Raw genomic sequence first — 27,198 nt, forward strand, 5'->3', positions numbered from 1 at the left:
TGCTTTCTGTTCACTGAATTAACAATATGAATAAAATCAGTTGTAGGAGTTCACAGGTTTTGGCATTTTGATGTTTTTAAAGTACATTCTGTATTCATTAATTATCTTGTTTGATATCACAACAAAACTTGAGGTTGCAAGGGGAGAAATTTTTGCTCATTGAGGAAATTTAGCACCCTACATAACAATTATAATGATAATGCCATTTTATGAAGTTATGGCTTATTTTAAATTATGATGTTTCACTGAAGTTAATACATGGGGAACTTACAGGAAATACCTTTGTACAAGGAAAGAATAAGACCAAAAAAGGCACATTTAAATTGTACTGGAATAGAAAGACTGTACAACAGAAAAAACAAGTTTGACATCCTTGAGAGTCTTCCATTTAAGAAAGAAAAATCTGTTCTGATCTAACATACACTACAGAATTGAAGACATTACCACCGAATCAAGTGAGACAAATTGTACCATTCTACCTTATTTAGCTTTAAAAGAATTTATATTTCATGGTGGTGAGGAGGTAGAGAACTGACATCTTTAAGAACTGTCTTGTTCCAGAAAGGACCCTGATAGTGAACACCTGCCATCTACACAATACCCTATATATTACTTCCATGGTATAAGGTTACAAATTGAAAAGTAGCTTTACTTTCAATGTTCACTCAATCATTTGTATACATAACTGATGTTCCAAAGATTCCTAATAACCATTTTAATGCCAATTAGAGCTTGTTTGTCCATTTAAATAAGACCCATAAAGTAACATCATTGACTCTATGTAAGTTGTGACCTTAAATGATTTTTTTCCCTATGATCTTAGGATCCCTGTTAGAATGTCACCTCTGTGAAGGAAGAGATCATTGTCTGTTTTGTTCACTGCCATTTCCTCAGACTAACACTATGCCTGGCATATCACTGAATTATCTATTTTGATCATAGCATCATAGCATCTGTAATATTTTTATCCTTATCTGCCTTGTCTATCTCCTTTCCTTGACTGAAAAGAACCCCACAAGGTCAGCAAATATGTTTTATCTCTTTGTATCTCTAGATGCTAGCACAATATCTGAGATATGGTTGTCATTTATTAAAAATTTTGTTAAGTGAATTTTGAATTATAAGATAATGTTTTGAGATATTATACTAAATAATGCCTACAAAGTCACTTAGGGAAATGTTTGGCATATAATGGAAACCAACTAATTTTGATAAAAATCAATAATAGTTGCAAAGGAAAAGATAAGAAAAGAAGCTATTTTAGGGTAATGAGAAGTTAAATTCAACGAAATTGAATTAAAATATGTCCTGCCAATAATCCATAAAACTAAGAATATATAAAACTTCATTTAAGTCACAGTGAATGTCAGAGAACAGAGGACTAATTGAGCCTCTTAGCAGTTCAGGTTTAATAAGCAGTAAGTCCATTTGACCAAAGAAAATGAACTGGGAGTTCGAGATTTCTCTCAGCGAGAGTTAATACAATTATCTTGAAGTTATATGCACGTAGAGTCTAAAGACCAAGGTCTTGGTATCAAAAAACATGTAAGAGCTCCATCTACTTAATTACTACCAGTGTAGTTTTGAATAGATTACTTAATATTACTGTCCTTCAGCTTCCTTGGGGAAAACACAGAAAATTGTCATTTCACTATCTAAGCATATAAATCACTATGTAAATGGAAGTTACTATTATCAGAGTATACAAAGTATACATAAGTATAAATTACTACCAACTCATTTTTCAAAGACATGCAAAAAATACCATAACTAATGATTTTTTCTCAGAGATGCTACTTTTCACTTCCTCAAATCTGTGCCCCCACTTCTCCATAACTGTACTACACTCTTCCCTGTATACACTGTAATAAAGATTCCCAATTTTATTTTGTGATGACTATGAATCTGGAGCCATTTTTTTCTTTCCATGGACTGAATCTCAAACTTCTGAAGAACAAGGAAAGGGATAATATAAAAGTTAAGGAATTAAACCACCAGCCTTCAAAAATGATCCTTTTACATCTTCGCTTCTGGTGAAAAGCCAATCGTTAATAAGTTTTTACAGCATGTCAGGATATATTGATATGTGATAAATATTGAATACCAACCTTAGTATAATACAAAATAACTGAGACTGCCTAGTAAAATTATCTTATTATTCAAGAGACCATTGAAATGGACTTCTAAATTTCAAACAGTAACAATGCATTTTTTCCTTTGTCTCAAAGTAAAATACAAACATATGTTCAGTAAGTAAATTACTGAGTGCTATTTTGTGTGGTGTTCTATAAGTACTAGGAGAGAGGCAAAGACATAAGATTAAATCTCTAACCTTAATAAATTCCTAATCTAGCTAGAAATAATACACAAATTCAGAATAAATAAGGATCAAATAAATGCTCATGAGAATGACTGAAGAGTTTATTGTGTATAAAAATACCCTAAGTAAATCCAGAGAAGTGAAACTTGAGAGACAGATCATGGAATTGCCCAGAAATCAGGGGCATCTAAAATGGACCTCTTGGAAGTTCTGGGACTCTTTCTACATTAAAGCAGTCGAGGATGTTCCATCTGTAAACAACAATATTAATTGCTACTAATTAATCCCTTCCTATTCCCTCAGTCCTCAGCTTTCTAGAAGATGAATCTACCTCTAACTTCTTCAACCCTTCCATTTTTCCATCTTGTTATACAAAGCACAGAGCTGGATATTATAAGCAGTAGTAATATTAACTGAAATACTGCAAAGGAGAGAAGGAGGGAGGGAGAAAGAGAGAAGGAAGGAGGAATTATGAGTCAGTGGATAGTGAGATAGTGTTGAGATTTATGGAGGCCAGTTCAGGAGAGGCTCTAAAACATACTGAAGGAAATCTGTCCCTACTCCTGCCTTCTGGCCAATCATCACATTGCAGCATTCTCCCCTTCAAGTCATTTGGGAGGCAGTGTGTTGTAGTGGAAAGGGCAAGGGCTTTGGAATCTGACAGAATTATCTGTATTCAAGCCCTAAACCTACTGCTTAAATATGTATACCTGAGTAAGATATAAACACACTCTCCCCCACCTCACTCAAGTTTCTTAATCTCTAAATTGCTCTTAACAATATCCAGTTCAGCTCATGTGGTTAGAGTAAGGTTAAATGTCACCATGGACATAAGACACTTAGCATATTACCTGGGGTTTTGTGGAGTGACCCCAAAAGTGCCACGGTGTCCTCAGAAAACTTGCTCCTCTTGAGGACCATTGACATAGGATCCTAAAACAACTTCCAGTAGTAGATCAGAAACTCAAAGGCACTTCAAACATGTCCTATCCATCAGGTCTCTAAGACATCTGGATAAGACTAGTAACCACAGTGCTGTCTGCCCTCACTGAATCTGTATGTTCTGTTCTACCTGCCAGGACCTGGGACCTGCCCAAACTACCTCTTCTCCCCAGGCATTTCATATCTTGATGAGTTTCATCTTGGCATAAACTCATGTGTTTAAGTCTGTTCTACAACTTCCTAGACAAATACACAACTGTCTGATTTTAAAGAATGATTTTACTACTTACTATTGTGGTCTTTCTTCAGAGTTTTATACTCCAAAAAGTTTAAAATTTCAGTTTATTTCCACTTTCCTGTCTTTTCATTCTATTTTGTGGCTATATTTTTAAAGACTCACTCAATTTCATCTTAAATTAAGAATGAAGTGTACTGGTCATACTCTAAAACCACATTTTTATATCAAACAAACATAGCCTTTTATTTTAATAGTATTTCACAGAACCTATTCTTCTATGGATGAGCTTATCACAGTTTTCAAGGTGCTAACAATTGCACAATCATAGCTTAGACTTCATTGATTTATAGTGACAAGGGAAAGTATGATTTATGTTCCACATAACACAGTGGTTAAGAGCAGAACAGATTATTTTGGGGGAAAAATGTATGTTACTTAATGTCATTTTAAAAATATCTTGTGGCATCTCTAAAGAGAAAAAAAGAAATTGCCAGTATGATTTCATCCAGGGGAAACAACAGTCCTTTATTATCCTACATTTTCTATTCTTCATGCTGGCTTCTTTAGTATGAATCACAAAGAATCATCTCAGCTGGTTATTTAAAGAAGTTAAGCAAACAAAAACACAGGTAGAGAAAAAAGTGTGGGAGCTAGTGCACTGCTGATAAATAGTCTAACACTGATTTTACAATACATTGATAAAAGGATACTATTTAAAAGTGCAATATGCCAGAAGACAGTGGATAACTGTGTCTAAACTGAATATAGTAGAAATCCTTCTTGCAAGGATGCCAAAGTGACATGCTTAGAAGAATCAGGTTGGCCACTTTATAAAAAATAAGCAAGGTATTCTGAAAATTTTCTTATGTTCTAAATATTGCCCAATGATCCAGATAGCCAACACGGATGAAAATCCAGCAAGATTTTGAACATATTGCATGGAATGCATTCTCCCAACAATGTCTGTCTGCCTGGTGCAAAAACTGATCTGGTTATTGGCTGCTTTGGAAGAATGAGCAAAACTTCCTTGAGTGAATTAAATTCATGTGTGGTTTATTTTTTTTACCAGTCTCCTCCTGAGGCAGAAAGTTGGAGTTGTATATTTAATAACATGTGTGAGTTTAATTATGTTTTGGTCAAGCCAAGAAAAAAAAAAGATTGAATAAAATTAATCAGTACAAGGGCAAGGATACTTTATGTTCTATTATGAGCCAAGATTAAAATTATCTTAAAAAAACTTAAAAATTGTTGCCAGAGAGGCAATATTCAAAGAAAAAAGAATTGCAGTACTTTCCTGTCATGGGCAGAGGGTTTTATCCTAAAAATGCATTTAGGGAAAAAAATTCACAATATAATAGACCATTACTATGATGGGAAAGTAGGAAAATGGTAAGAAGTCATTACCATATTTTAATCAATATAGTGACACATATAAAATGTAGGTACTGAAAAGAAAACTTTAAACAAATTTGAATGAAGTGCTCAGAATAGTGAAGGAAATGATGACAAAGGGAAGCGGTAGTGTGAACAGCAACAGATTGTGACACAGGACATAAAAGAAAAGGAAGTATAATTCTAAGGAATACAAAAGGGATGACATGCTTTGGATAATAATTAAAGGACATTATTCAATAAAAATATGAGTTCAGAAAGAAGTGGGAGGAAAGGAAAACTAGTTTCAGGAGACAAACTCTGATACTATAGAGACAATCAGATTTTCTTGCAGACCCAGCTGTCTTAACTCCTTGTTTGAACTAGATGTGAAATATCAATAAATGAAATACAATCTTTAATATAGTTATGTAGTCAGAGTCCATACAAAAATATACTGGGGATTGATACTAACACATTTTTAGGAATTTGTACCCAATGGATGGCCAGTCTCTTATTGAATTTCTCTCAATTTGAGCAAGCAAGGTAAGCTACTTCTGACAGAATATTTTTAAGTCCTGTTCACACAAAATGGTAAGTTCCAGAAATGCCAGGTTGGGTCAAACCACTAGAAATCTAACATGATTCGGAATTTCCATGGGAACAAAATATTTTCTTGGGATTGTTTGGACTTTAGATGGATGGATTTGGATTTTTTAGGGAGGGCACAGAGCCAGATACCTAGTGGACCCACCCTTTACTATCTCTAGGGCTGTCCAAAGTTGGAATTGGTGGTAATTAAAATCAAGATTGGAGATAGATGGGCTGAGGATTAGAATCATGCAGTTTATAAAGCACATATTTAATCTTTCCATTTGGGACATTCATAATAAATTACTCAGGAAGAAAAAAAAAAGACATCAGATGGGTCTTAATCACTTGTGATTGTGGAAAAGAACTGAAGTGACACATATTGAAAATATGAAATGACAGATCTAGAGGAACACAGTGTGCTTGGCTTGGTCACATCATCACCTTGAAATACTATCTTTCCTTCTACAATGAAGTGATTGATGCTAATGAATTATCAGAGCTAATAAGAAAAGAAAAAAAGTCAGATAAAGTCACCATTGTTGGTTTTTCAAAGAACAGGAGGAAATTCTGCCAACAACCATTTTACATTTAGTGAGACAATCAGAAGGTGGCAACAAGCCACACAGTTCGAAACTGTTTCCTGCTGAGTCTGGCTTGCACTAAATAAATGTGTACATAGCCAGATCAAATGAAAGTGACTTTTACTCTCTTTGGTCATTTGTAGGTTTTACAATAATGGTAAATAACAGAATTCCAACAAAGAAAAATAGCAGATATTAAACAGAAAGCATCAGACTCACATAGTCCATTAGCTATTTTGAAGTGCTGTTTTAAACACTAAAAAGTGGATAAAGTGAGAAAGAGTAAATTTAGAAAGGTTATTAAATGCTCACTCCTTAGTCCGCTTCCAGGTTCAAGGGTGTGGTGGTACTTGGTTTATTCTTGACACCTGCCTCTGCCACCCGAACACTAGGACCAGTGCCTTGTGTGTGCATTTTTTGGACATACTTTTATTTGCCACAAGAACCCCTGAAGCATATCAGTTATCTTATCAGTCACTATTGACACTATATCTCCATGTACCACGTATAAATATTCATTCTCTAACTATTATGTGTTTGGCATTGACCAAATATTAAGAGCCAAGGTCACTCAGTCAAAATGAGCTTTCAAGACTATCCAATAAATCAACTCAAATTATTCACTGGTAAATTATCCTTCTTTCTGGTGGTTGTGAGAATGGTAGAGAATGGTCTGCTGCTACTGTAAACTAGAGTAATAAATAAACAAGATGGCCCGTTGTCAAGGGGTAAAAATTACAACGTTGAAAATGCAATTGGGTTTCAGAGACCTTCATACGTAAACTCTTTGCAGTAAGGAGAAACTATTTTATAGTCCAGCCTTGAAGGTCACTTTTTTTTTTTAAAGCTGTGATTGAGAACTTAAGGCTAATCACCACTAGCTGTCATAACAAAATAAGAAAATATATCAACAATTAAAGCTTGTGTTAAGCAGTAAAATTAGATGTTTCATTTAATGTGGTATAGGAACTCTGTTTAGCTAATGAAATCATCTCACATAGTAGCTAAAATTGAAAACTGAAATATCTATTTAGTTGTTATAAGTGGTGTCCATTATTCACACATCGGCATTATTATTTTATTTTAGTAATAAGGTTATTACCAGAGTAGGCAAAATAGAACAGGTCCATCAAATTGCCTACAATTTAGCAGACATTTGAATGATCTTTTACTTTGATACAGAGCAAATAACTTTGAATCATAATGACTAAAACATGAAAATGTATAGCTTAAAGGTGACAAATCATACCACTTTGAACAAATATTTATACTCGGGTCATAGTAAAAAGAAAATTTTTTGCTTATATGTCTATGTTTTTATTACATTTTGTTTTGCTTTGTTTTGTGCTTCTCCTATGGGTACATCTTAAGTCGGTTCACATCTTTCTGAGTGAAAGTAGAGGGAGACCCAAGGAGATTCACATCAAAAGAAACAAAGCTCAGACAAAACCAACAACCAAAGAAAAAGTTCTTTACCTAGAGCAGAAGCAGTCCAATATAACAGCAAGAAGCCAGAATGCTCCTGGCTCATCCAATGGAGAAACGTGATTTTTAGGGAGCGGTTCATCTAGCCTTAGTAGCATCAGCCCATAGTGGAAATCTTTGTGGAATGACTGTAGTTTTCTTTCCCCCTTGTACTGACACACTTTTAGATATAACTATTAAAGAAAGAATTATTAACCTGGCCTATTTTCAGCATATTTTCTGTACCTTCTTCTTTTAAATAAAACCTGACTCTCCCCTAACAATACTGCTTCCAAGGCAGCCCCTGTCGGCCCACGGTTCCTTCTCTCACGCGCTTTGTAGCACTCGCCCAAAGCAAACACAAGGAGGGGCCTCGGCGTTACTGCGCGTTCTTTGATTTTAGCTCCTGGTTCTGTCACTCCTTCCTACAAGAATTACTCCTGTCTTAATTCTGGCAATTTCCATGTCCACATACTCCAGACTCTGTTTCTCTTAGCCTCTTTTCCTCCTACCCCACTTCCGTGGTCACGTCCTTGCCTGAACACTGTCAGTACCTATATCTCCGCTCTTTGTACATTCACATTTTTAACAATCCCATTTGCTGGCCACGAGCGGAGGAGTCTTTTTAGCTCACTCACTCTGAATTCTTTGATCGCACCAAGGAGTAGCATCTGTCAATCTTCCTTCCTTCCTGTTTCCCTTCATTGCCTTCCTTTTCTCACTTTATTCCATGCCCAGTTTAGGTACTTTGGTCCACCCCCATGGGTGCTCCTTCGCACATACTCTCAGTTTTATTTTATCTCGTTCATTGTCCCGCTCCCATTAGAGCTCTAGCCTGATTAAATCCAATTCTGTGCTGTATCTGAATCCCCAGCTGAAGGCTGAATAATTGTGTTGAATTATCTCGTTAAAATATATATATATATTTCTTCTGATCTCTAATGCTGCCCAAAAATACAGGCGTACCTCATTTCATTGCACTTTGCTTTACCAAGTTTCACAGAAACTACATTTTTTTACAAATTGAAGGTTTGTGGAAACTCTGCATTGAGCAAGTCTGAGATGGAAGCTTGACAAAAGTGAAAAAGAAGGAAACTGTATAAAGACCAACTTCAATATACCAAAAACAGAGCAATCTGAGGCCACTTCATATGGGAACAAATAACCTTAAACAGCTCAAATGCTTTCAGGGTTATGATTTTACAGCCAATAAAATAAGAATCATTGAGGGGGGAAAATTGTGCTATAGTATTCTCCAGGTTAAGAAGCAATGCTGATAGTCAAGATTGAAAAAAAAAAAATTAAACTTTCAGATACTGGAAATATTTGGCTAAGAATAATTCACCCCCCCAAAAAAAGAATAATCATTTTTTAAGGATTACTGTACTATAGTTAAAATATTGACTTTTGTATTGAGAAGTAGTAATGTCTACAAATCACATATTAGAAATCTGACAATACGATGCGTGACTCAAAGAGGAGGAGGGTACATTCTTTAATTACAATACTGCCCTTTGTATTTGGCTAATGAAGACAAATTATAAGTTTAGTTGAAAGCTTTGTATGTAGATAAAAGGGAAATGAAGGTAACTATTAGGGTGGTATTAGAATTCTACAGAAAAAGATGTATTTAAACATGAAGGGATTGAAATAGAAACTATGGAAATAATTCTCTTCTTGTCACCCTTAATCTAGGATCAGCCAACACTTCAGTGATATGGCATGGGGCCCATACCTCAGAAATCAATCCCAAAGGAGAAACTTCTGGGTCAGTCTTGTTTGAATTGACTGAATGTTAGCTACAAACTTACTTACCTACTTCCTTATTTATTTATTTTGAAAAATACCTGAACTATATTTTTCCATGTGGAACCTATAAATGATAACAAAAGTTTGAAATTATAAATCTCTCTGATAAAGGGAAGTAGGAGAAACATCCTTTATAATCTGATATTTTGTTTTGTGCTCACACATAAATACACCTCGTTCCTGTTGACATGGCAGTCAAATTTCTTCTAAGCCCCTCTCATGATAATCCTCTCCAGGAAGGGAGTCACTGTATTGCCATAGCCAATAAGATAGCATACGCTTTTATGCATTGCTTGTTAAATATTAGTTGAACAATCTTTCATTTGCTGAAATTACTATAATTCAAAGAAAAATTACCTTTACCTTTAAGACTGTTTTGAACTTCTAAAGCTACATCGAGAGCATTGAAGGGCAGAACTGGTTCATTGGCAATTTGCAAAATCACTTCTCCTGAGAGCTGAAAGAAAAACAAAAAACAACAACACAAAAGATGCTAGCATTCAGTATTAAGGGTTTCCGATTTGTTTGTTTTTTCATTATTTCATACATTCTTTTTTTTAATTTTATTTTATTATGTTGTTAATCACCACACATTACATCATTAGTTTTTGATGGAGTGTTCCATGATTCATTGTTTGCCTATAACACCCAGTGCTCCATGCAGAACGTGCCCTCTTTAATACCCATCACGAGGCTAACCCATCCCCCCACCCCCCTCCCCTCTAGAACCCTCAGTTGTTCTCTGAGTCCATAGTCTCTCATGGTTCGTCTCCCCCTCGGATTTCCTCCCCTTCAGTTTTGCTTTCCTACTATCTTCCTTTTTTTTTTTTTAACATGTAATGTATTATTTATTTCAGAGGTGCAGGTCTGTGATTCAACAGTCTTGCACAATTCACAGTGCTCACCATAGCACATACCCTCCCCAATGTCTATCACCCAGCCACCCCATCCCTCTTACCCCCCACCACTCCAGCAACTCTCCGTTTGTTTCCTGAGATTAAGAATTCACCACAGTAGCAAAAACATAGAGGGTAAAATATACTTTTATAAGATATCTTTGCCTTTTGAATTTCTTTTTACTTTTTTTCCCAAGATTTTATTTATCTATTTATTTATCTATTTATTCATCTATTTGACAGAGAGAGAGAGAGAGAGCACAGAGAGGGAGAAGGAGAAGCAGGCTCCCCTCTAAGCAGAGAACCCAACAGGCTCCTATCCCAGGACCCTGGGATCATGACCTGAGCCAAAGGCAGATGCTTAACCAACTGAGCCACCCAGACACCCCTCTTTCTACTTAAAAAAATTATTTATTTATTTGGAAGAGAGAGAGAGCAAGGGGAGGGGCAGAGGGAGAGGGAGACGCAGACTCCCTGCTGAGCAGGGAGCCCTGCATGCTGGGCGTGGATCCCAGGACCCCAGGATCGTGACTGGAGCCGAAGGCAGATGCTTAACCGACTAAGCCATCTAGGGACCCTTAATTTTATTTTTTTATAAAGAAAGAAAAAACATTCAGTGTATTTTTCATGTCTCAAAATAGTGTAAAGGAATATAACATTTTCTTCTTTTTTTAAGCTAAAATATTAAGAAATAGCACCCTAGTTGAAGAAGTTGTAATATTTAAACTTTAGAACAATTCTTTATAAAGCAGTTCAGAATATCACACAATAAAACAAACAGTAGAGAGAAATAATTGAAAATCATATTTGGTTAGGGGATGAAGTAAAACTCCAGACAAAATTAATGATCAATTTATTTCATTTAAAATATAATTTAGTCTGAACAGATGGTTACCGGACAGGAGGTGGGCAGGGGGATGGGTGAAATGGTGATGGGGTTTAAGGAGTGCACCTGTTATGATGAGCACCAGGTATTACATGTAAGTACTGAATCACTAAATTGTACACCTGAAACTAATATTACACTATATGTTAACTAACTGGAATTTATTTTTTTAATTTTTAATTTTTATTTTTTTTTAAGATTTGATTTATTTATTTGACAGAGAGAGAGAGAGCACAGAGGGACCATGAGAGGGAGAAGCAGGCTCCCCGCTGAGCAGAAAGCCTGATGTGGGGCTCGATCCCAGGACCCTGAGATCATGACTTGAGCTGAAGGCAGATGCTTAACCAGCTGAGCCACCCAGGTGACCCATAACTAACTGGAATTTAAATAAAAACTTAAGAAAAATAAAATGAACTGTTGTTTTCACTGGGAACTAGAAAAAAAATAAAATAAAATATAATTTAGTCTGAAAAATTCCATTAAAATCTTAGTTACTATTTTCCTTAATGTTTTACTCTATTTCTAATTACCTTTCCAAAATCTATCAAAACTAGTATCATTTATATGTCTTTGAGGTCGTTTAAATTAATGTTAAAAAAACTTTAATGGCATCCCCAACACTCATACCTGGAATTTTCATGCATGCACATCCCCACCACCACCATGCTCCAAAACTGTGTTTGAAAACAAACATATGCACTACAGCTGAACCAACATCTGCTTTATAGACTGAACAAATCATATGCATTCATATACATCTCAAAGGAACTTAGGGCTGGCGGCAAAAGCCACTGTTACTCCCCCTCTCTCTCAACTGATATTTAATATTTACCTAGGCTTAACAAATGTCCCTACATCTCTAATAACCCTGAAGCTGGCACACAGGGAAATGTGAGTGTGTTGATGTTATTAATGTACTATGAAATGTTTTTAGTAAATGAAAATATTGTCTTGTGAAACTACACAGGGGAAATTAGCTTGAGACATTATAGAACACATAAAAGATACAACTTACAAGGAAAATATGATGTTAAATATTCAAATCTACATACGCCACAAGAGTCAAATTCCATTTACTATTTAAGTTATAATTCCCAGGTGTTTGCACAATTTAAGTCATGATAAAAATACAGTTCAATTTGATCTTCTTCTAAATGCTTGAAAAGAATACATCTCTTAGAAAGAAAGAAGAAGAAGAAACACTTTTGGTGTTCCTTTTATTTATTTGAGATATTTTTCTCCCAGATGTAGCAACCACTTTTCCCCCAATGCCTACGGTTTATTTGCAGAGTATTATCCCCAGAATCGTGATCACAAATATCCTGGGAAGCTACCTACTCTGATTATGCTGTTTTTCAGGGGAAAAGCCTTATCTGCAATAGGTGGATATGAATTCTGTCTCTATTCCACCTCACCACATCCAAATCATGTAAGAAATGCTGATGTCTGGCAATAAGTTATTTGTAAAAAGGAATTTTTAAAGAAGACTAAGAAACATTACGGTTTCTTTTTTCAATTTGCACTGGATAATGGAAACTGCAGAAGAGACATGTTTTGTTTACAGTTTTGGAATCTGGAAACCACACATTATAAGAGATTAAAATGAAAGAATGGGAAGGGAGGAGAAAGGCAACCTCACTGTGTGCTGCTGGAGGACGTTGTCTTGTTTTGTCTTAAGGGTCGTCTGGCAGCTCAAACCACTGGAACGTATAAGCCAGCCACCTTGCTATTTCTTCCAAAATGAACCTGAGAACAAATACTGGGACTTCTAAGGCACCTGGCCCATGATAGAATGCTTAGGCTAAACTGGTTTTATTTGCAGCTTCCTAAGCAAGAGGGAGATTGGCATAGGTCTTGCCATGAAGTAGGAAAAGATGAGCCAGACTCATACTCTTCTCATCTACTCTGGATTCACTCTTATTCAGGCAAGCCAAAGCAACCGTCCCTTGTATTTATACAAAGCCCCACTCTTTTCAAAGTGCTTTACACTTAAATATCTTTTTTTTTTTAAAGATTTTTATTTATTTATTTGAGAGAGAGAGAATGAGAGATAGACAGCACGAGAGGGAAGAGGGTCAGAGGGAGAAGCAGACTCCCCGCAGAGCGGGGAGCCCGACGTGGAACTCGATCCTGGGACTCCAGGATCATGACCTGAGCCGAAGGCAGTCGCTTAAGCAACTGAGCCACCCAGGCGCCCCTACACTTAAATATCTTATCTTGACAAACCTAGAGGCAGCTAGTGGGGGAATTAATTTTATGTTAAAAATATAGGTATTAAGTATAAGCCTTACTGGGCTTCAGTAAAAGATGGTAAAATAGGACCTTACCTCCTCCCATGGACACACCGAATCTATAGCTACACACAAAACAAATCCCTCTGGGGAAAAAAAAATCTAATTGAATGATTCCTACACATCAGGCAAATAAGGAAAGCCCCACTTTGAAATGTGTAAGAAAGACTGGAACACACTCTGACCATAAACACTACCACATCACAGCAACGTACAATTGGGAGAAAACTCACAACTCCCGTTTTCTCCCTGAGGAGAAAAGGGTTTGGGTGCAACATGGAGTGCTCTACCTTTTAAGACTTCCGCCTGAGGGGTAGGCTCCCAAAACACTTAGCCCCCAAAGCCAATGAGACTTGTGTCCACAAGACCTACAACACTATAGCAAACAAAGAAGCAGCTCTTACGGGGCTTGTGAGGACTTGTGAGTCCCCTGGGCTCAGTGAAGTGGTAGCAAGCAAAAAATGCCCATATCCCAGTCTTTCCCTGAAAGAGGCCAATTTACATATCTTAAAAGCTATGGCCTGAAAGTCAGGCTTGTAACTTAACACACATCTAGGGGCCAACTGCAATTCTCTCTGGAGACTGAGGAGGCTGGCAGGTTCCATCTTTACCACCCTCACTTTCTCTCTCTGCCCTGCTCCAGGTCACCAGTGTCTCCTGAAAAGGAGCTTGTGCACCTGTCTGGTGCCCAGGTTTTGTAGCTGCCACCCAGAAGATGCACCCCTTGATTGCTTGGCTCTGGTGGCCAGTGGGGCCTGAGTTCTTGAGTTTGAATTCCCAGAGAACTGTAGTAAACACCACCACCACCACCACCACCAACAACAACAACAAAACACTTCTTAATCAGCTACCCCTCAGGGCTCAGTGCAAAATGAGCAGAGAGAAATGCCAATTTCCCAGTCTTTCTCTGAAAGAGGCCTATTTGCATTCTTTATAACTGCTGCCTGAGGGTTAGGTGCTTAATACAACACACGTCTAGGAACAGATTGTGATCTTCCCTGGAAAACTAGGAAGCCAATAGGCATGATCTTAGCATTCTCCCTATAGCCTGCTCCAAACCACCAATATCCTCCTGGAAGGAGTTTATATACATATTTGGCACCCCAGCTTTTGCAGCTCCACCCAGGGGACACACCCCTTGATATCCTGGCTATGGAGACCAGTGGAGCTTGCATTCGCAAGTTTCACAGGACTATAGCAAACAAAGAAATATTTCTTAACTGGTTATCCCTTTAGGGCTCAGCACTTAAGAACCCAATAGAAGGGGTGTCTGGGTGGCTCAGTCAGTTAAGCATCTGCCTTCAGCTCAGGTCATGATCCCAGAGTCCTAGAATCGAGCCCCACGTCTGTCTCCCTGCTCAGAGGGGAGCCTGCTTCTCCCTCTCCCTCTGCTACTCCCCCGGCTTGTGCTCTCACTTTCTCTCTCAAATAAATAAATAAAATCTTTAAAGAAAAAAAAAGAAGCCAATAGAAATGCCTGTCTCCTAGTCTTTCCCTGAAAGAGGTTTATTTGCATACTTAAAAAGCTTCTGCCTGAGGATCGTGCTTACAATCAGCACGCATATAGTTGCTGACTGAGAGTCTCCCCTTTGGGACACTAACAGGTCTTGGCACACCCTCAACTACTGTAAGCCAAATCACAAAAGTTTAAGAGAAAACCAAGAGCTAGAGCCAGGCTGCATAGTACAGTTTGTCTCCTACACAAGCCAATTCCATCAAGAATAGGAATGGCAGTTCTTTATCTAGTGCACAGAAACCAACACAGATGGTAAGGAAAAGTGAAGAATAGAGATATATGTTCCAAACAAAAGAATAAGATAAAACTCCAGAAACAGATCTTAAGGAAATGGAGGTAAGTGATTTACCTGATAAAGAGTTCAAAATAATGAATTTGCCTACCAATATAAGAAGAACAATGCATAAGCAAAATGAGAATTTCAATAAAGATAAAGAAAATATTTTAAAAGTACCAAACAAATCATAGAACTGAAGAATACAATAACTAACTGGAAAATTCAGTAGACGATTTCAATAGAAGACCAGATCAAGCAGAAGAAAGGATCAGCAAACTCAAAGATATGAATTCATCCGATCAGAAGAACAAATAGAAAAAAAAATAAAATAGAGTGAAGGCAGCTTAAGAGACATATGGGATACCATCAAACAGTTCAATATTCACAGTCTAGAGGTCCCAGAAGGAGAAAAGAAAGAGAAAGGGCCTGGGGCACCTGGGTGGCTCAGTCATTAAGCATCTGCCTTCAGCTCAGGTCATGATCCCAGGGTCCTGGGATCGAGCCCTCCATCAGGCTCTGTGCTCTGTGGGAAGCCTGCTTCTCCCTCTCCCACTCCCCCTGCTTGGGTTCCCTCTCTCACTGTGTCTCTCTCTGTCAAATAAATAAATAAAATCTTTAAAAAAAAGAAAGAGAAAGGGACAGAAAGCTTTAAAACCATGTTTTTTTTAATTTGAGTATATTTGACACACAATGTTACATTAGTTTCAGGTGTACAACATAGTTACTGAACAACTCTATACCTTATGCTATGTTCACCACAAGTGTAGCTACCATCTGACACCATACAACAGTAATAGAATATCTTGACTATATTCCCTATGCTGTGCTTTTTATTCCTATGACTTATTCAGTCCATAACCGGAAGCCCAAATCTCCCACTCCAGTTCACCCATTTTGTCCATTCCCCCAACCCCCTTCCCTCTGGCAACCAACAGCTTGTTCTCTGTATTTATGATTCTGCTTTTTGTTTGCTTTTTCATTTGTTTTATTTCTTAGATACCACATATGAGTGAAATCATAAGTATTTTAGAAAGCTTAGTTAAAGAAATTATGGGTAGGGCACCTGGGTGGCTCAGTCAGTTAAGCATCCAACTCTTGATTTTGGCTCAGGTCATGATCTCAGGGTCGTGGGATTGAACTCTGGATGGCCCCAAGTTAGGCTCTGGATTCAATGGGGAGTCTGCTTGAGATTCTCTCTCTCCCTCTGTCCCTCCCCCCAACTCACACTTGTGTGCATGCACTCTCTTTCTCTTTCTAAAATAAATAAATCTTTTTAAAAAAGAGAAATAATGGCTGAAAACTTCCCTAATTTGTAAGATCCAAATAAGATGAATCCAAAAAGAACCACACCAAAACACATTATAATTAAACTGTCAGAAGTTACAAACAAGGAGAGAATCTTAAAAGAAGCAAAATGAAAAACAACTTGTTCCATATAAGAGAACCTCCGTAAGACTATCAGTAGATTTTTCTGGAGAAATTTTTCAGGCCAGGAGAGACTGGGATAATATATCCAAAGTGCTAAAAGAAAGAAAAAAAAAAAAGCCAACCAAGACTACCCTGCCCAGCAAATTTGTCCTTCAGAATTGAAGGAGAGATACAGTTTTTCAGACAAGCAAAAAGCTGAAGAAGTTCACGCCCACTAGACCAGTCTTACAAGAAGTGTTAAAAGGAACTCCTCAATCTGAAACAAAAGGATGATAATGAGTAATGGGAAAACATGGAAAGATAAATTTCGCCAATAAAGACAAATATATAGTTAAATCCAGAATAGTCTAATTTTTAATGGTGGTGGATAAATCACATAAATCAAAAATATTAAAAATAACTATGTAAGTTTTTAATGGCTATACAAGGTAATGATATAAATTGTGGCATCAAAAACATAACACATGGGGGGAGTGGGAAGGTAAAAATATCAAGTTTTAGTGTGCATTTGAATTTAAGTTGTTATCAGCTTAAAATAGACTATTGTAAATATAAGATGCTTTATATCAGTCTCATGGTAACAACAACAGAAAATAATAGATATACAAAAATAAAGATAGCAATTGAAGTATACCACTACAGAAAATCATTAAATCACAAAGAAAGAGAGCAAGAGAAGAAAGAAATGAAAGAATTCTAAAACAGCCAGAAAACAATTAACAAATGGCAATAGTAAGTCTACACCTGTCAATAATTACTTTAAATGTCAATGGACTAAATTTTCCAAGGAAAAGATACAGAGTGGCTGAATGGATAAAAATACAAGACCCAGCTATATACCGTCCACAAGACAGTCACTGCAGCTTTAGCGACACACTCAGACTGAAAGTGAATGGAGGGAAAAATAGTAAGTTCCATGTAAACAGAAACCCAAAGAAAGCAGGGGCAGCTTACCTCACGTAAGATAGAGAAGGAATAGGAAACAAAGAAGATCATGATACAATGGTAAAGGAGACACCAACAAGAGGATACAAAATTTGTAAATATTTAGGCACTCAACATAAAAGCACCTAAATATATAAAGTAAATATTAACAGACCTGAAGCAAGAAAAGAGCGAGACAATAACCGTAGGGGGCTTTAATGTTCCTTTCAGCAATGGATAGATCATCCAAGCAGAAAATCCATAAGGAAACATTAGACTTAAGCTAGACGTTTGACCAGATGGACCTCACAGACATTTACAGAACATTCCATCCAACAGCAGCCAAACACACCTTCTCAAGGGCACATGAAACAGTCTCCCAAGATAGAGCAGGTGTCAGACCCCCAAAAAAGTCTTAATTTAAGAGGATGAAAATCATAACCAGCATCTTTTCTGATCACGATGGCAAGATGAAAACTAAAATTCACAAATATGTGGAGATTTAAGGTGGCAAAGTATCTCATTGGCTTAGGCAGCTGAGGTGCACGACATCGACAATTGCATGATCCTTGACAGCAAGAGCTGTGTGGGGCCCCGACTGGCTGGAATGGCTGTTGAGTTTCTCAGAGGAAAGGCAACAGGGCTTGTGGCAGTGGTGGCTGGACCGGTGGTGTGCACATACGTGGCTATGGAGCTGGCTGCAGGTGCCTGCATGGTGACAGGGGCCAGCGGCAGGCACACACACATTGGCAAAAGCCCTGGCCAGCAGCAGGGGCTGGGGCCAACTGTGGTGCATAAGCAGCTGCAGGCCGTGGGCAGTCAGCCTGTACCCAGGTGGCTGCAGAGGCTAGTTGCAGGCCCAGGCACTTTGGAGGGCCTGGGAACCGGAGTGGCAGCAGGTGTGGGCTACAGGGGCTGTTTGCAAGTGCCGGCAGCCCTACGGGCCCGTGACAGGGGGCAGGACTGGCTTCGGGCACACACACAGCTGTGGGGGGTTTGGCTGCCACCGTGCACTCGTGTGGCTGCAGAGGCTAGCCATAGGTGCACACACAGTAAAGGCTGGTTACGGAAACTGGAACCAGCTGGGTGCACGTGCAGGTCTTCACAGGGACTAGTTGCTGGTACACAGACGTGCAGGCCAGCGATAGGAGTCAGGGCCAGATCCTTTGTGTAATTCCAAAAGGTTAGGGCATCTGATCACTCATTCTGCGCTCTTTGTGCCTGAAGGGAGAGTTCTTTCTGGCTAGGAAGTTCTCTGCGGGCACTGAGCAGTGCCGACCTGGGGGACAGGGTGATGCAGGCAACATGAAGCTGTTCTTCCTACCCTTTTCCTGGGCTTACTCGCAGGTTATTCTGCTCTGCTATTTTGCTGCAACTTCTTAGGTGGACTCCTGAGATCCCCCTGAGCTATTTTCATTCTTGGGCAGCTGTCCAGTTGTTCTTTGTGGGAAGATGGAGGCCCAGATCTTCTGCCCTGCCATCTTGATGACGTCACACCCCTGAGCTATCTGAAATTCCGTTATAATAACTTTATAAGCACACAATCTGCCTCAAGACCTGTGTCCTTTTACTCTTCCCAGACCATCCTACCCCTGCGCGGAGGGTAAAGGAAGGATGCATTAGAACGACAACAACGGCAACCAAATTATTTTAAGAAGTAAAAGTGTCCAAAAAATAAAAGGCTTATTATATTGAAAAAATCAGTTAACGAATCCACACTGCAAAGGCTTTCCTCTCTCACGAGGTAATGTGGGTATTTCTGGAGTTGGTTTCATTGGTATTAGGCAAGATTATATTATTGAAAGTTAATAATCACTAATACAGCCTTCTTCTAGATTTTAAGGGTAATAAAGGCAAATTATCTTTTGCCATACAAAAGTTTCTCTTTTTTCAACCTAAAATAGTTTTAGTTGTACTTAAAGGTTTAGAAGAGGGTGTTTAGAAACTTAATACAAGAAAATATACATACAAACATGCCCATGTAATTTTTGGTTAAACTTTGTAATAATATGTTGCTTTATTACCATGCAGGGAGGTATTTTTATAATCTTTGATTTTGCCAAAAATCTTTTTCTTACCCTTCTAGAGAGAAAAAAAAAAGATATTTATTTACAAAATTGTGAATATCTACAGTAGGAACACGTCCCCCCCGTCAATTATATCTCGTTGGCAAGCGTGATGACTGTGTCTGTAATGATTGCTTTGAATGAATTTATTTAATTCATTAAAAATAGATTTGGACAAAAACAGATTTATTAAAGCAATACCATTCCCATAGTTCTATAATGTATTTTTTTTTTACTTATAGGCAGAGACACTCAGTAAACATGTGATTTGCTCCATTTTTATTATTCCAAATTAAAGCAACCATAGCTTATGCCTCATACCTAAGCTGTAAGTTCAACTACCATTGTGGGATGGCTTTTATGTCCTCAATCAGACTTACAGTGCAATCTAGCCCCATTCTAGAAGGTAGTGCTGTGAGATAATTGTAACACCTACTTTATAGGTTAGTGTGAGGAGGAAATTGAGAGAGACTGGGATGCTATGGCATGGTGTGACATAACAGGACAAATAGTAGATGAATCATGAACCCTCTATCTAGTATCTACTGAGTTTTTATCGTCACTGTGAAACTGGGAGAAAAGAGAAAAATAGAAGACAGTTTCTCCCCTTATGACTTACCTCCCTGAGAGAGATAAGTCATATCACTTTCACACAATTGGAAAAGGAAGTTAATAGCAGAAAATTTCGTAAACGTGAATCTTTTGTTTCCTAGAAAGCACCATCTTCTCTTCCACTTTAAACATACCATGGGATTCTGCCACATGTACATATTTTGGGCTCAAGGGGGAAAGATATTCCAGATGAGGGAATAAAATGAGCAAAAACCTGGAGGCAGAAAGCAGTGCAGACTGTTAGAGAAACATGAAGACACCAGTGCGACTGGAGTGGAGTTTTTGGTTAGTGGGGAGTGTGGGGTATGGGATGAAAGGGTCAGAAAACCCTAAAACTCAACCAAGGCATATGGCCATGATTCAGTGATCTATAGGGAGTCTTTCCCCATTCCCCTAACTTTCAGGGCAGAAGCATTAGCTAATAAATTATGGTCTAGTGAAAGTCTTCATAACACAATTCTGGGGTGTATGGTGCCCTTTGGGCTGTTAGGTTCCTCCTAAAGCGACCTGACTCTGATTTATGCCACTTTATAGTAGAAAACCCCCAATTTAGCAACAAACGCCCTGTGGATAACAAACCTCAGGGCAGCCAGCAATGGACAAGGAGCCTCGATGTCCCTGGAGGTGAGCAGAGCAAGAAGCAGCTTTCCAGTCCTCAGGATTGCTTTCCAAAATTGTGATGTCAGCAGAGGAAAAAAAAAAAGCAAGGATGAACTCCTGACTTACCCAGCCTACTTTCTTGACAAAGGGAGAAAGTAAATGGCACTACACAATATTAACACGCAAAATCTATATACCCCTAACATGGCTAAAATTCAGTATTAAGATTCTCATTACCCATCATTTGAAATATTCCACAAACTCCCTAACTGATCTAAATATCTGCTTCTAACCCTTTCTCCACATTACAGCCGGGCTGTGCAGTTGTTTATGCAAAATATATTCTTATGCACCCCTCAAAAACACCTGTCTATGTCACCTCCTTTCTACTGCTTTCTTTAGCTAAGAAAACTGATGGTAGGCAACAGTCAACTCAAAAACCTATGATCTGACAAGTCTATTTACAGAAAAAAAAATTACTTGAAAGTAAAACTGTCTTAGAAAATCAAGGACTTATATATGTCGCCCACATATGATATGAAGCATATCACTTCAGACCAAACTTATATCACAGAAACCAGGGCACAGAATTTAAATGCCACCACTGTTCCCTTGGTGCTAACGGAGACAGCCCTGTTAAGAGTTGGCATGTGAAAGTGAAGACACCCAGTCACCTTGGAAGGGAGCTCCAGTGGTTGTCAAAGGGTGGTTCAAGGGCGGCTTCTGTGGAGAGGTTTGTATATGATGTTTAGGAGGCATTGCCAGAGACCTGTGTGCCCACTGTTCTGCACATACATTTGTGAAGCTCCAAAGTAGGGGGAGACAGAGATAAGAAAATTGCTATGGAATTCCTAAGCTTCTAGGAAAGAAAGAGTTCAAGATCCCACCTTTTCCTTCTTAAGATTTCAAAGACATTACAATAGTTTGATGAACTGAGGTCATCTTAAATGAAGTTGCCTGGTAGCAAAGGATTTCAAAAAAATCATTGCGGAATTCCAAAAGCTACTGGGAAGGAAATTCATTTTAAGGAGGAGAAGTATTTTTAACCAAGAAAAATAAATGGGATATTTGGTTCCTAAAACTAGAGGCCTTTATTAGGAATTCCCTGTGACCGATCCTATGAGGGCCATGGGCCTAGTGCAGGGAAATTATGGGTGAACTTAAAGACCTGCATTAAGCAAACGGTGGTAGACTTGGGAACCCAGCATGGTTGTGCAGTGAGATGCCCATAGATACACCACTGGAGGAGAGAAAGCTCTTTTCTTGACGGCATCTGAGAAAATTCTGTTACAGTTATCACCACGCCCCCTACAGCTACCAAGGGCTGAACACAAATTCTGGGACACCTAGTTTGGGGGCTAGCCTGTGCTTTCACTGCAGAGCTGATGCAGCTGACAGATTCTGCAAAAACTCTCTGCATCCCTTGGGGCCATGATGGGAAATTGAGGAGCTATGGAATAAAGAAAAGGAAGCATAAACAGGGTATGTCTCCACAGTAATTTAATTTGATTATTAAATAGATGGGCTCTCAATCTGTCCTCTAACTGATTAAGTTTATTTTTTTATAAATACACACTAACCACCCGTGAATGCCAGGCCATTAAAGAACTAAGAAGACAACCTCTGCTGGCAAGAAACTAATTGGCTAGCAATACAAGCTTCCAGATACTAATCCTCCTTTCCAGCCTATGCTCCTACTGTCAGTCCCATCTCCTCTCTGTGTACTCAACCTCAACTCCAACCACACTAACCAGGAGTTTACCATGAACCTTACTTTGGGTTCCCTTAGAAATGGACCATGAGACAAAATCTGAGTGCAAGTGTTTTACTGAGAGGAGAGGGTAGCAGCATGAGGAGAGGCGAGACAGAGAAGACAGCCAATACAAGGCATTTTGTCAAGTCAGCAGTCACTGTGTGTGACTGGAACTTAATCCTGCTGGGAACAACCCAAAAGTCAAAATAAAATAGGTCCCTCGGAACTTTCTAAGGTTGCTTCATAGAGGTATTAAATCTTTAACTCTTCTGGACTATTGTACACTGGCAGCTCTCCATGGCACAAGAAAACCACAGGCAAAGAGATGGAGATCTGTGGCTAAAATAGAATGCTTCCTTTCTATGCCTAGACTACAAAAGTAACTGCTATAAGTTGTTGGTTTTTTTTTTTTTGTAAATTTCATTTATTTATTTGAGAGACAGAGAGAGAGAGAGAGAACAAGAGCGGGGGGAGGGGCGGCAGTGGGAGAGGGAGAAGCAGACTCCCCACTGAGCAGGGAGCCCGACGCTGGGCTCCATCCCAGGACCCTGAGATGATCTGAGCCAAAGGCAGATGCCTAACTGACTGAGCCACCCAAGCGCCCATAAATTTTTTTCAATGTTAAGATAATTTTCCCTTTTCAGTGAGTGTCATCACCCATCTGTTATTAAATTGTAGCAGAAAAAATATATATATACATATACATATATATGTATATGTGTGTATATATATCCAGATTAATTTGGAAATAAAGTTAGTTTACTGGTAGTTTTTGGTAACTGGTAATTCTTTTTTAGTACATGTAGTCATAATTTTGACTTTGTAATACAGTTGTATCTTCTGCTAGTCATATTGTTCTTAGAGAAAAAAACCCAGTTAGTATTTCTTAGCACACTGGAGAAAAACATTTTAAGATGCCAACTTTTCTTTTATATCACGTCTGGTAGTAATTTGCATTGAACTACATATATGCTCATTGACAAATTAAAAATTAAGTATATTATATTTCACTAATTTCAGCACAATGTTAACAATAATAATAACTGCAATAGCAACTAACATTTATGAGCTCTTGCCATATTATCAGGCATTACTCTAAATTCTTTCCAAGAATTAATCCATTTAATTCTTACAATAGACTTATTTTATTTTTCAGATGAGAAAACAGAAGTACTGTTCAGTGAAGTCACCATCCCAGAGCCACTTAGGTATTACATGCTATTCTGAGACTTGGGGCTGGGCATTCCAGTTGCAGAATCTGGACTCTTATACTAAATCGCATCTTTTTCTTTCATTTCCAATCCCTTTCTTAATTTTAACAAATCAGAATACCAGTGGTCACGGAGACAGCAATGACCAAATCTGCCCATATGATTCTCAGGAATAATTAAGGGCTGATTATACCTATCAGGCACATTTAATATCAAGATAGCACGTGGCCCTATCGGAAATTATAATTTGTATACTCAGACTAAAAAAAAAATGGATGTAGAGATTTATGAAGCAAAAAAAAAATCTCTAAAATGCCCTGAGTATATAAAGTATTTTTATCATTTTCCTTACAATAAGCAGAATTGTTTAAATAGATCTAAAGTACATCTGGAAAAGCGAGGCTAATAAAATAGGAGGGTCAGCTGGTATGCACAATGATTGGCATTCATCTATCTTAGTAGACCATAGGTTATTACTACTCCGCTCTTAGGTTCTTTGAACAAGGTTTGGGGAAAATACTTAAAAACTAACATGAACGCTTACCAAATGGTGATCACCTATCCATGCATAGTCATACTGCTTCAGGGCATTTCTAGTATAAAATACATATTTAGAGGGCACTGGCTGTATGTCAGAGACTGTGTGGAGTACTGGGGATTTCCAGGCTTTTCATATGAGAGGAAACAGATATTGACTACAATTATTAAATATTTAAATGAGGGTGCTGTGAGAGGGTATACCAGAGTCCTCTGAATCTGAGGGGATCAGGAAAGCTTCCTTGAGAAAATTCCTTCTCTGGGGAAGTCCCTGGGCTAGGCTGTATGTCATACAAGAAAAAAATCAGAAACAGATTTGGTACAAAGCATATGCCCTTACCTCAGTTTACACAAGGTTGCTTCGTTGGATTTCATGTATCTTTAGACAACAATAAAATTAAAATGTCAAAAATGGGTTTAATTATTTATCTTACATCTATTTCATGCTGGTTTCTTCTAAAGGAAAATGTGTATCTTCGAGTAGACACAGCTCCCCCTAACTGCCCCCATATCACTAGCAGAACAAAAACGATGTTCTCTGTTGCAGAAACCACTACAGCTCTGATATGGCAAAAAGGGTAGGGGTTGTTTATTTTTAAAAGGGTAATTGTGTATTTATTCAATCATGTACTCGGTAAATTATCCAAAGTAATTAATCATGGAGAGAAAGATTAGAGAATTGATTAAGCAGAGTTTGTAATAATGTTAAAGAAAACACATCAAATATACATAATGCAGTAAGACAGAAGAGGCCAGTGATTTCCTATTTATAGCTTGTTTTTTAGAGACTGCATTTTCAGATCATAATGCTGGATTTCTGTACATGCAAAATAATGTGGTTTCAGTCTGCTCTTTAAGAATTTAATAAAACAGTGCTTTACTAAAGGATAAAGATAACATTTATTCCTAACACCCAATCATTAAACAAAGGATACTTTGGTGATAATGGATTCAATACACATTAAGTCAATTATTTAGTTGGTAGATCAATATTAGCATTTTAATATAAATTGTTAATATAATTATTTCCCCATGTCTCAGTTGAAAAACCAACAAAAAATAAATTAAACCTCTGTTCTACTCTAAGTTTGGACATCTGATAAAATTTTGTTTCTCTAAAAATATTTTCAGAATATTGTTCCATTTTTTACAAAAATACTAACATAGAAAAATAATGACATCATGTTTCTATACTATGGAGGCAATCCAAGGGCAATGGGGGGCTAGAGAAATGAGAATGAAAAAAAAAATAAACATTGTTTTTTTGAACTTGGCTACTTCTACCTAGAGATACTTTGAATAATGGCCAAACTATATGTGACCCTTACTGTAGGCATTTATATTGTTAATGCAATTTCTTTTTTGGCTGTTAATGCAATGTTTTTTTAGACTGCATCCTACAGAGTGAGAGTTGAAAATTTAAAAATAGTAAAAGAAACACAACGGCTTTAGATTCTTTGATGTATGATTATATTCACGACAAGTTTCTTACATCAACTTTCTCTGAACTAGATGCTATTGTTCAGTTGAATGCAGAAATATACATGTAAATAAGGAATTGCACAAACAGAGCACACTATCCAGCTCTAGATTTTCCACAAGTTCTCTATTTGTCTTTGCATGTTGCTGACACAGAGGACTCATAACTCCTTGCTTCTCAGACATCCCAGGATGTCCCACAGAACAAGACAGACCAAAAAATTCAGAATTTTTTTTAATATTATCATTCACCAGTTAACCAGTATAACATGGTCCTTGATTTTATAATTAATTTTAGAACATTTTATCTTAGAGATATTTATTTTGAATAAGTGCTTGTAAAGCACCTACAATTCAAGATTCCTGGGATAAATGCTAAAAATGAGAAGCAGTTCTTACAGTTAAGGAGTTTATAGGTTGGAAAACAAAAAGAGTATATAGAATGGTGCATCCAAGGGATCAAATTAGTAGGAGAAGAGTGGTCACTAAGGACAGCAATAGTTGAAGGATACTTCTTGGAGATTTTTACTTCTGTTGGACCCTGGAAAAGGATGCAGTTGAGGGAGGTGGTGAGATTTGAGGGCAGTCTTTTTCACAAGATGAACAGGCAAATTTAAGTTCACATTCCAACTACTGAGTAAGTTAGTTTTGAATGGAAGAAGGATTCTTTCAAAGGAGAGAAGAAAAATAAAAGTTGGAGACGTAAACTATGTTGTAAGAGATCTCTTTCCTTGTCAATGAGTTCCTTATTACAGGAGAAAAAGGATGTTGAGAGGTCTTAACAAGTCAAAAAACTTCCAAGGATTACTGTGATTATTAATAAATTAACCTAGTAAAACACTTAAGCTATTCTATATGTAAAAGGCTAAAGCAAGGCCTGATCCAGAAAGGTGAAGATAAGGTTTTCATTTCGGCATTTCATTTAGCAACTGGTAATTTGTGTTTCCATGTTCCCATTGCCAAAAATCATAATATCTGAATGCATGTTGTTGAAACCACAACAGCCTTCAATTTAGAATATATAGATTTAGTCCTTGCACTTCTGTGAGCCTCGGTCTCCTTATCCGTCAGACCCTACTCTCTAAAACCCTGTCACAATATTCTCTTGAATTTCTAACATGTGGTTGGTTATCGAGGGGAAATGAGAGTATTGAGGGACTCAGTCTAATAACAAAATTCTGGGGCTGTCTAAAGAGCTTAATGTGACACCTTTTTAGAACCTGAACTGGATTTTCACCAATTGCCATGTTTGCTATGACAAACTCCATGTTTTGTAGACAGCTCATTTCTATGGATGCTGCACCCTGGGCAGTCCCTTCTAAAAGGGGGAGGGTTGAAGTGTTTGGGTGGCTTAGTTGGGTAAGGGTCTGTTTTGGCTCAGGTCATGATCCCAGAGTCCTGGG

The 27,198-nt window shown here is 37.8% G+C and overlaps 1 protein-coding gene across 7 annotated transcripts in view; it reads right to left on the reverse strand.

Annotated features, from left to right (window-relative positions):
- NAALADL2 (N-acetylated alpha-linked acidic dipeptidase like 2) overlaps nt 1–27,198 on the reverse strand; it is a 1,329,911-nt gene that overhangs the window by 48,090 nt on the left and 1,254,623 nt on the right. For all 7 annotated transcript variants that reach the window (XM_073897013.1, XM_073897016.1, XM_073897023.1 and 4 more), the window contains one exon: nt 9,683–9,776. In XM_073897013.1, the coding sequence (XP_073753114.1) occupies nt 9,683–9,776 (94 nt within the window). The remainder of the gene's footprint in view (nt 1–9,682; nt 9,777–27,198) is intronic.

This window comes from Callorhinus ursinus, unplaced genomic scaffold, assembly GCF_003265705.2.
Source record: "Callorhinus ursinus isolate GAN/ISIS: 27379988/994484 unplaced genomic scaffold, GSC_fseal_2.0 scaffold1, whole genome shotgun sequence".
NCBI lineage: Eukaryota > Metazoa > Chordata > Mammalia > Carnivora > Otariidae > Callorhinus > Callorhinus ursinus.